Source organism: Phyllobates terribilis, unplaced genomic scaffold, assembly GCF_046119375.1.
Source record: "Phyllobates terribilis strain yellow unplaced genomic scaffold, ASM4611937v1 Scaffold_3__8_contigs__length_932513732, whole genome shotgun sequence".
In the NCBI taxonomy this organism is placed as follows: Eukaryota; Metazoa; Chordata; class Amphibia; order Anura; family Dendrobatidae; genus Phyllobates; species Phyllobates terribilis.
Window position 1 is genome coordinate 707,497,328 of NW_027362763.1, and position 11,348 is coordinate 707,508,675.

The 11,348-nt window shown below is 42.9% G+C and overlaps 1 protein-coding gene across 1 annotated transcript in view; it reads left to right on the forward strand.

Annotated features, from left to right (window-relative positions):
• The window catches only part of LPGAT1 (lysophosphatidylglycerol acyltransferase 1), a 66,133-nt gene extending 56,686 nt beyond the window's left edge, over nucleotides 1-9,447 (forward strand). Inside the window, exons 6-8 of the mRNA XM_073671985.1 lie at nucleotides 3,096-3,222; nucleotides 3,853-3,959; nucleotides 5,914-9,447. Coding sequence (XP_073528086.1) covers nucleotides 3,096-3,222; nucleotides 3,853-3,959; nucleotides 5,914-6,065 — 386 coding nt within the window. The 3' untranslated portion in view covers nucleotides 6,066-9,447. The remainder of the gene's footprint in view (nucleotides 1-3,095; nucleotides 3,223-3,852; nucleotides 3,960-5,913) is intronic.
• Nucleotides 9,448-11,348: the final 1,901 nt, after the last annotated feature.

The window sequence follows — 11,348 nt, forward strand, 5'->3', positions numbered from 1 at the left end:
GTACCAATTGGATAATGAGATATTGTGCAGGGACACACCCCCTCTAACTGGTAACACCCAGTTGTCCATGGATCCATAAGATTCTTGAAGACCTAACAGGAACGCCCGAATGTAGAGTGATAAGAAAAAGATGTAGTGGACCCGTAGGAAGACAAGTATTGGATGCTTTAAATGTTCGAGTTTCATTGTTAATTTACTAAAGAAATTCGAGCCAGGACTACAACCCCCATCCAGCTGTTCCTCCTCTGTGAAATATTAATTATCCGAGGGGAATCTTTTTAGATTTAGGTTACTTGTTCAATATTGAAGGAGCTGGAAAAAAAAAACAGCCTGGAAGTGACTCCAAGCACCGCGGCCGGGGAGGTTTCTGGCCGACTCGCCGGCTTTACTTGGCACATAGTGAATAAATCATGGCATAGAATAATTTAGTAGACGATGGCCACCGATGTGCGAGGAGCATTACCAGTCCCTCGAAACATCTTCTGTGTATTTATCTGTATCTGACCCCCAGACATGTGGTGAGCGTCGCACATTCATCATATTTGTAGATGCTTTTTAATCTTTTTCATGATTATTCCATTTTTATAACATAAGGGCTGGCACTGCGGCAATCATTGTCCAATAAGGGAGGGACACCACCGGATTGGAATCCAAGCTTAGATTTTATCTGTTCATTCCTATTGTAAAGCCACTCTGCTGATCATATCTTCAGGCTTTTGGCTATGTGCACGTGACACTTTTTCAGGCCAATATCGCTGCAGACCCTGCCTGAAAAACCTACCCGAAACAGCTCAGAAAAAATTAACCTATGCAATTCTATATAGAAACGACTCGTGCATATGTTCAGTCTTCTGATCGTCTTCTGATCGTCTTCTGATCGTCTTCTGATCGTCTTCTGATCGTCTTCTGATCGTCTTCTGATCGTCTTCTGATCGTCTTCTGATCGTCTTCTGATCGTCTTCTGATCGTCTTCTGATCGTCTTCTGATAGTCTTCTGATAGTCTTCTGGTAGTCTTCTGGTAGTCTTCTGGTAGTCTTCTGGTAGTCTTCTGATCGTCTTCTGATCGTCTTCTGGTAGTCTTCTGGTAGTCTTTTAACCACTTCAGGTTTCTAAAAGTGCCAAGCAGTTAAACAAAGTGACCGGTCCATTCTTCTGGCGGTTTTCACTCACTACTTCACAATGCAAGTCAGTGGGAAAGCTCAAGACGCCCAGATGTTTTTTGAAGCTTTTTGCCATAATTTTTGCTTTAAAAAAATAAAAAAACTAGTGGATCCATCATTATTCTAAGGAGTGGAAAAAAAAAAGACTGGGGAAAAAAACCTCTGGCGGTCAAAACTGTCCGGGAAATGCTCAGGATAAAACACAAAAGACTCTTCAGAAAAAAAAACTCGAGTTTCTTCAGGTGTTTTCTGCTTGAAAAACTCATCGTGTGTACATAGCCTTTCAATGTTTTTTTTTCTTCTGCTTCAGGGTTTCAAAATTGCCTAGAGTGCACTTCACTTCTTCAACTAACTTTTTTAACAGTTAACATGTACTGTAGACAAATCGCATGTTATCAGCACACAAAAAAAATGCAGCAAATAGGGCAAAATGTATTGCGATCAGTTTAATAATGGGAAGACCTGATAACAGGAGAATTGGAATTTTTAGTGAGGGCGGTTGTATCCCAGGGGGTGGGGACAGTGGCGTAACTAGAGTCTGATGAACCCTGGTGCAAAATTTGGGCCTGTGTTTCCCCTGCATGTTGATCAGATTTCTGGGCCCTTGTAGCGTCCTAGAACTTATAAAAACGTGCATATTTGCCCGCTATGCGATAATGTCCTCCATCATGGCCCCTTCCTGTAATAATGTCCCTGGTGCTGGCCCCTTTAAATAATAATGTCCCCCTTTAGGCCCCTTTCTGAATTAATGTCCCCTGTCCTGGCCCCCTCCTGGTAATAATGCTCCCCCTTCCCCTCATCCTATAACAATTATTGGATATCCTGGGCTTCTCCAAGTAATAATGGTCTCCATCCTGGGCCCCTTCCTGATATAATGTCCTCCATCCTGGGCCCCTTCCAGTAATAATGTCCCCCATCCTGAGCCTCTTCCAGTAATAATGCTCCTTCCATCCTGGGCCCCATCTTATAAAAATGTTCCTTATTCTTGTTCCCTTCCAGTAGTAATGTCTCCCATCCTGGGCCTCTTTTAGTAATAATGCCTCCTCTAGCCCCATCCTATAACTGTCCCTTATCTTGGGCCCCTTCCTGGTATAATGTTCCCCATCCTGGTTCCCTTCCAGGTATAATGTTCCCCATCCTGGTTCCCTTCCAGGTATAATGTTCCCCATCCTGGTTCCCTTCCAGTAATAATGTCCCTCGTTCTTCTATATCACATTTTAAATAGAACCAAACCATTATTCTCACCTTCTCCCGCTCCTGCGACGTGCGACCTGCTCTTCTATAGCTGGTACAGAAGCTGGTATTTAACTTCAGCATGCCGGAACGGACAGCGCGTAACGTCACTGCCATGTAGCGCCCGTGATGGGCAAGCGGACGGCACCTTCCAGCCTCTGATTGGCCGGCGGCGTGTATTGCAGTGCAAGGACCCTTACATATACGGAGCGCCGCAATACATTTCAGCTCTGACACGCATCCTGGTGAAGGCGCTCGGGCCAGTCGCAGTTGCACCCTCTACGCTCCTGGGTGGGGATAAAATAGTATGTACACCCCTGGGGACCAGCACTAGGGTCTATAAATCCATAGAAATGTAGTGTGGGACAGAGGAGGGTAAAGGGGCAAGGACGACTGTCTCAATAGTATGTAAAGGGCGACATTCTGGGAGGATCGAGCAAACAGAGGGCCAAGTGTAGAATGGGGTTTATCTATCTTATCTTGTTGCAGCACATTCCTATCTATACACATGACAGTACCAGACATGGCAGATGGGCAAAAACTCGACTTTTATGTTATAATCTCCTTTTTATAACTAATAAATTGATCCAGTTACTTTTCACTTCAATTTGTTCATTTTATTAAAATAATCAGTTAATTATATTTCAATCTATTTTCAATATATTAACTTTTTTTTTTCTTTTTTTTTTCCTTCTCTTTAGATTGGAAACCTAAAGGCCTACAGTGGGTAATAGACACCACGATTGGATACCCCGATGCAAATCCTATGGACATTCAAACCTGGATTCTGGGCTACCGGCCACCTACGATCACACACGTGTACTACAGGTAGGGCTTCATCTGCTCATTCGCAGGTATTGTTACAGTATTGTCAGACACCAAAATTTTGAAGGAGTATTCCCATCTCCAAGATCCTATCCCAAAATGTAGTAGGTGTAATAATAGTAGTGTTAGCAAATGCCTACAATTAGATATGTAGTATAGTTCTTCTGATTCACTATGTCGCTTAACCCATGTGCAGGGCATTGCAGTAGCTTAGGTATCCATGGTTTCAACCATCATACAGTGACAGTTGGTGGTCTTAACCATGGATACCCAAGCTACTGCAATGCCCTGCACATGGGTAAGTGATATAGAGAATCAGAAAAACTATACTAAATTATGAGACCTCAGGTCAGACAAAAAAAATAAAAATTGAGACCCCAATATACCACCTACCAGTCTCTTTGGTTTTCTTAATGGCTTCTTCACTAGAACTCCTGACTTTAGCCCATGCAGGTATATGTTTTTTTCATCCTTTCTGAAAGACTGAGAAGGTTTATAAAATTTAGGATAATTACACCCCCGGGAGGTGGTCCCCACTTTCCGTACTTTTGTCCATCTCTCTATACCCCACCTCTGGTTTATTCCACCGTTCCATCTCTCTGATAACGACATCCCATTTCTCCTTCTGAACAGAATTTATCCCATCAAAGATGTTCCCATGGAAACAGAAGCGCTCACAGATTGGTTATATCAGCGATTTGTTGAAAAAGAAGAGCTTTTGTCACATTTTTATAAAACAGGTACGGTATAAGTGACATTGTGAAATTTAGGAGTCTCCCGGTACATATAGTGCCGGATATGTGACACCATAGGTAAACACTGATGTACATAATGTCTGGTAATTTTTCCATGGGTATTTATTGTCCACTAACTTGATTGTACTGATTTGTGTCATGGTATGCTCCAGTTACTTCCCGAGCTGAATTCATAAATCTGCTGGTTACTCAGCACCCTGAACTTCATATACATAGCAATGAATGTGGCCGGCTGCAATTCCTGCACTGCTGGGTGGCCGGGATTCTCCATTAAATCACCAGATTAATCCCACACTGCCCCAGCATCGATGCTCCAGCATTCCCAACCAGTCTATGCTTATTTTCTTGCTGCTGATAAATTGCCGGCCACCCTCCTGATCGCTGCAGTCTTGGGCTGTACATACTGGCATCACTACTGGCAGGAGAGGGCGATGATTGGCTGCAGCAATCACTTGGGTGAATGGCTGTAGGAAAATATAAAGTACAGACCAAAAGTTTGGACACACCTCATTTAAAGATTTTTCTGTATTTTCATGACTATGAAAATTGTACATTCACACTGAAGGCATCAAAACTATGAATTAACACATGTGGAATTATATACTTAACAAAAAAGTGTGAAACAACTGAAAATATGTCTTATATTCTAGGTTCTTCAAAGTAGCCACCTTTTGCTTTGATGACTGCTTTGCACACTCTTGGCATTCTCTTACTATCTCTTATCAGCTTGCATTGCTCCTGCCATTGTCTAATGGTTTGCCTGTCTGCATCTCTTTTATTTCTGTATGCAGTTTTGACAGACAGACAGACGAGCACGAATATATATACGGAGACCAGCTTCCTGTAAAGAGAATAAAAACCACCCCTACTTCCTGTAAAGAAAGTAAAAACAAAACCTGCGTCCTGTAAAGAGAGTAAAAAACCGCCTCCTGCAAAGAGTAGTGGTCGAGCGTGCTCTTTTAACCCTTTAACCGAGCATGCTCGGGTGCTTGCCGAGTATCTTTGGCGTGCTCGTATATTATGTTCAAGTCCCTGTATCTGCATGCTTTACGGCTCTAAGACAGCCTCAACACGTGAGGATTCCCTAACAAACAGGCAATCCCTGCACTTGTTGAGGCTGTCCAACAGCAGTAAATCATTCAGACGCAGGGACTCGAACGTACTGTTCGAGCACACCGGAGGTACTCGGTAAGCACCCTAGCATGCTCGGTTAAAGGGTTAAACGAGCATGCTTGCTCATCCCTAGTAAAGAGAGTAAAAACCCACTTCCTGTAGAGATACTAGAAACCACACCCACTTCCTGTAGAGATACTAGAAACCACACCCACTTCCTGTAGAGAGACTAGAAACCACACCCACTTCCTGTAGAGAGACTAGAAACCACACCCACTTCCTGTAGAGAGACTAGAAACCACACCCACTTCCTGTAGAGAGACTAGAAACCACACCCACTTCCTGTAGAGAGACTAGAAACCACACCCACTTCCTGTAGAGAGACTAGAAACCACACCCACTTCCTGTAGAGAGACTAGAAACCACACCCACTTCCTGTAGAGAGACTAGAAACCACACCCACTTCCTGTAGAGACTAGAAACCACACCCACTTCCTGTAGAGAGACTAGAAACCACACCCACTTCCTCTTTTTGTCTCTTTGCTGCTGTTGGCATTGATTACCCCTGACACCAGGCAGTGGTCAGCAAGTTATACAGAACGGAGACCCCCTAGTAGCGATTTTTTTTTTTTTTTTTTTTTTTTTTTTTTTTCTTTCTGAAGACTTTATTTGGGATAAGTGCAGCACTTTGCCATCTGTTAGTTATTCCATTGGTCATCAGATCGCCAAATTACTATAACGACAGTGCGAATAAAGTTGATACAGACTCTCGCCAGCTCTGACTATTGTTTCTCCAAAATGTCTTTTGTCTTCTCTTCTTTTCCAGGTGCTTTTCCTCCCCTGCCGGGACAGAAGAAAGCTTTGCCGAGAGAGATGACCCTAAACAACATCTGGCTCTTCCTTGTACAGTCGCTGGCGTTTTTGTCAGGGTACATGTGGTACTGCGTTCTTCACTATTTTTATCAATGCCTATTTTAAAATCTCATTGGGACCTGAAGACTTTAAATGTAGGAAATCTCAAGCTCTTACGTGAGAGCATCATGTTATCTGTGTGAATGTGAATAACACCACAGTCAAGAAAATAGCCGACTTCTTCTTTTTTTTTTTTTTTTTTTTTTCTTTTTTATAATTTTCTTTTTTTTTTTTTTTCTTTTTTTTCCGCTCCTCGGGGGCTGTTTTAAACTCATGAGTTCCTGGATCCGTCGTCGGTGACCTGCTAATGCAAACGGACAAGAGTTTGTTGTCGGTCTTTCAGTGAGGAAAGGTTTATCGTGACCGGATGCATCCAAAAAAAAAAAAGGACACGCGAGAGCTGGTGGTGCTTGGTCTTCGAACGCCAAGTCTGTGGGTGAAACTCATCCCCTTATCTTCTTACCCCCCAATCCCCAAAGAAAAAAACAAAGACTGTGAAATGCACTGTCACATTTTTGTGTTTGGCCCCATCACCCAAGGACCATGTCATGACTGCAGTCTCCATAAACTTGGCCGCGCTCACGTCCCGTTCTCCATGACATTACACGTATCCAAAACCGAAGCGGCCGTTCTACATTTACCGCAAGGCACCCGGATTACTCGACCCTTTCGGAGAATTTGTCCATTCACCTGTAAAGTTGATGATTTCATTTTTTTTTTTCTTCTTCGTATGCACCATTTTTATATGTGGATTTTATCAATGTAGTATTTTTTTTTTCTTCCTTGATTGCACTTTTTACGACACGGTTACACTTCTGTAGACTGTTCCTTTTTTTTGTCTTTTTTTTTGTTCCCGATAAGTGCTGAATTTTTTGTTTGGTTTAGATACACATCTGATCATTTGTCGAGTCTGTCAGCCGAAATGTCTCATTTCATTAGCGTCCTTGTTGTGTTTCCATGGTGCGGCCTATATATCTGACATGCAGGGAGGAAGGCGGCCCGGAGAAGTGTATTGTATTTGCCAATCCAGGGGTGACTCTGACCATAGGTGACCAATATTCTTTCCTTCAGTCCCCTGAAACGCGTCGGCTCAATTTCTATTGATTTCGGGCAGTGTCTTGGCACAGATGTTGCCTATTTTACACCATAGTCAGTTCTTTGTATTGAAGGTTGAACAATGCCACACTTAAGCCCGAAAAGCTGAATTTTCCAAGGCGGCTCTTACGACTGAGCATGGTAATGCCCAAGTGTTGTGGTCAAGCCCATCTTTGGAGTGCACTCACATGGGAGACACCAATCATTTTTTTATTTTTATAAGTCCGTCATTATCGACGGTCGCTCCGGAGGCCGGCACCCAACAAACTTTGCAGAATATGGTTCTTCCAGATTGCTTAGGGTAGCTGGCCTATGATGAATGACCGGCGGTGACGATGGGCACATGGGCTTTTCAGTAGGACTTCAGTGGAGGATAATGGTCTTCTAAGTTTTTAGTGTTGGCCATATCACCGCTGAGGTCAAGGGTAGAGGTCAAGCCATACTATGGTAATTTTTTGTCTAAAGCTACAAGAATGTCCTCCAGTGTTGCGAAGCTACAAGCCTCAGCATGCCATGGCAACCTGCTGCCTTTAGGGCATGCCGGGAATTGTCGTTTCCCAACAGGACCGTTGATAATACAGTATGCCATAAAGGGAAGTATTGGGGTCCTAGCTGCACTTTAGCTCGTCCTCTACGATGTGGTCATCCCTTTTTGTACTTCGTCATCATAATGTCGTCAGTAAAAAAAAAAAAAAAAAAAAAAAATAGATAGCCGAGATGCATTTCACGCAAACTCCAATTATAGCTGACTACTAAACGGGACGACACAAGTCGTTGCTCCCTGTTATCTGCCCATATGAGGGTTTTTATTGTAACCCCGCACATCAGGAATTGTTTTGTACATCAATACGAAAACCTTACACGTCGAGAGGAGCGACAAACGCGTTAGTTGACTAGACCCAGATAGAATTCCCGTTTTGCTGGTTAAAAGATTTGAATTCATTGAATAGCCGGAAAAAGATAGCTTTTTTTTTTTTTTAACACAATTCTATTGCAAATCTGTGATTTCATGTGACTGTCCGTTCTCTGCAGTATTTGTGACGCCGCCACACATTATTGCGCTTGGTTCAGCAATATTTTTGGTCCGGTTAGCAGAATGGCGGGTGTTCGCCCATACGTGGCTCAAGTATTACCTAGTGGGAATGGAGGGCAATGATCTGCCTCTCGATTTATAAAAGATGTGATTTATTATTGTGGCTGGTTTTATATAGTTTCGGGGTTTTTCTTTATGAACTTTTAAAGGGTTTGTCCATGTTTTCCCAGTTTTTTTTTTTTTTTTTTTTTTTTTTTTTGATAGGAAGGTTGTCTTGATGCTGGGACCCCTAGTGATTAGCGGTACTGGTTGGTAGACTCCAACAGCAAGCGATTTAATTTTTCTGTAGTGCCATCACAGGGGAAGCAGAGCATTACATGATGCCTATTGAAATCAGGGGGGTGCTCATGTTACACAGTTCTCCAGAGAGAGGGAGACTTTGTGGTTAATTGTTAGAATCCGCTCCATGATTGAAAATGGCTTTTCTAAATCGGGCAACCCCTTTAAAAAAAAAATAATAGAAAAAAAAAAGTAAAAGGACACTTCCAAGGACATGACTCCCAAGAAGTTCTTGACAGGTCCTCTATCTTGATTTATTGTATAGTTCAAGATCATCCTGGAGAAGGGCTGACTGTAATATTACGTGCGAGATCCTTCAGAGAGGGAAAGAGAAATGTTCTGCAGCCGGCTAACTAGTGGATGTCTAAAAGGGGTTCTCCAAAACAAGTTATCACTTATCCACAGTATAGGTAATGACTGGCGGATCGCGGTTGTTCCCAGCATCAAAAGTTATATCCCGCCGGGGTAGAGCCATAACTGCGCATGTTCACCACCGCTCCTTTCATTGACTATGGGACTTTCAGAGATACCGGAATACTGCACTCAGCGTTTTCTGGTAGTCCTATAGAGAATGAATGGATGCTTGATGAATGTGAAGCCACTGATCTATTCCAATAGGGCATTTTAGAGCTTTGTTCTCGTTAACGGCCCCAGAAGTCAAAACGCGACCGATCAGAAAGATCACATATGTTGTCGATAGATGATCAGTAATTTTTGAAACAAAGGAGGGGGATGTCACAGCTCACCTCCTCCCTTTCCTGTACAATGAAAGATAACACCTCTATATACAGTAGATAACACAGGATACACCAGTCACAATAGGTGATGTCACAGCTCACCTCCTCCTCCTCCTGTATAATGGCCTTTGCCCAGATTAGAGCATGCTCAGATAACTGTTCTATCCATACAAATAAGGTCTGAGTTAGTTTATTGCTGCTAATGAAAAAAAAAAAAAAATTCTAATTTTTTTTTTTTAAAATACATAAATACATAAAACATAGAAATCTTTTTAAACCAAAGGTCATTTTCTGATATGCCTGCCCCTTTAAGTGGGACTGAGAAGGGTTGATAATATCGGGTGGAGTCTGACACTCCCACTGATTAGCGAATACCTGGTAATGGGGTAGTCCAGCTACAAATAATTTTGCCCTCCCTACTGGATAGGTAACAAATGTTATGTTGGTGACTGCTCGAACGCCCCTTCCCAGTAATCATTAGAAAGGGTCTCTTTATACACAGTTTGAATGATGCAATGCTCCATTGAAAGGGAAACGCTATTTACCTGCAGATAAGGGGTTAATCTGCAGGTGCTTGGCATTTATACCATGTCTGGCAGGCAAACTGGAGCAGCAGCTACAGGGAGAAAATTAAGTACTATCCTCCCTGCAGCCACTTTCTTCCTGTCATCAGGGCGGTAACGGTCACCGCCCATTATACTGTGAGCGCAGGTGTAATCAGGCCCCTGGCACATTGATTGCCCCCTTTGTGTGCAGAGCAGGCTGTCAAAGTGTGGTGACTGTTACCGCCCACTGCCCTGCCCCGATGACTGGAAACGAGCAGCTGAAGGAAGGCTATTAGTTCATTTTCTCCCTTTAGCCGCTGCTTTATTAAGGCACCCCCGACATGATTTAAACGCTACTTATCTGCCAATCACAGGTTTATCCGTCGGTAAATAGTGTTTTTTTTAGGTGACTACAGTTTCCCTTTAAACACCATCGGAGCAATGGAAATAGTTGTCACTTCTCTCCCTGTACATGGGTGGAGAGGGAAGGGATGCAATAATGTGACATCCCTTTATAAATAGTATTTGCATAGTATTCTTCCTCTAATCCCTGGATCTGAGCTACGTATTTTATCGGAAAGTCCTCAATCCTGGCGCCGCGCCGGCTTTCCGCTTCCCTCATTCCGTCACGTTGCCGCAAGTGTAATTTCAGGAGAAGCTTTTCTAGATAAATCCATTGATTTGTGTTGACTGCGGGTTTGTAGACATCAGTCAGATATCCTGATCCGAACGCTGTTTACACAGAGAGTCCCTGTAAACTGTATCCCAAATATACGGTAAACGTTACTGCGACGCGGTATAATACGTAATCTGATAGAAGGTAATGGGGACGTTTTTGCTTTTATTAATTTTGTCTGATTTTTATATTTTGTATAACTGCGGTTTATATATATTAAAATCCAGCACTAATGGCGTATACGCAAAGCGAAAAAAAAAAAAATCCCGAAAGCCTCCGTTTATTTCGGCCTCTCAAAAGGAGTAAAGAATTTACAGTTTTTTAATTAACTGTTAATATAGCCGCCTGACTAAGCTGGGATAATTAAATGAGAGGAATAAGAAATCTGAGAAGTCGTACTGTTCCTTTAAAAAAGAGTGTGTCCAGGCCTTGTATAACGATAACCTATCCTGTCAATACCACAGCGCCATACGCTGTGTAGTGGCTATAAGTGGGTACTGCAGCTCATCTGCTGTTGAAGTGAAAGCTGTGCTGTTTGGCTCTCCCTGTGCAGATCCGCTCACATCAGGATAACAACTAATGTTTAGGGGTGCCAGGTGTTGGACCCCCAACAATCTGATATTGATGACCTATTTTAATGATCTGCCATCAATGTCCAAGTTTTGAACAAGTCCTTTTAAAGGGAATTTGTCATCAGAAAATTACATATAGTTTAAAGGGAACTTATCTCCTTGGAAAATGCGATTTACCTGAAGATCTAGGGGTAATCTGCAATGTTGCCCGGCCTCCTTACTTAGTGGGGCTACTGGGAGAAAAAGAACTCCTCTCCTGCCAGGAGCCGCCGGCTTTCAGTCATGGCAGCGTTCACAGACAGCTCCGGTCATCGCTTCCTATACTCTGAACGACGACTGCAAGCACACCAGC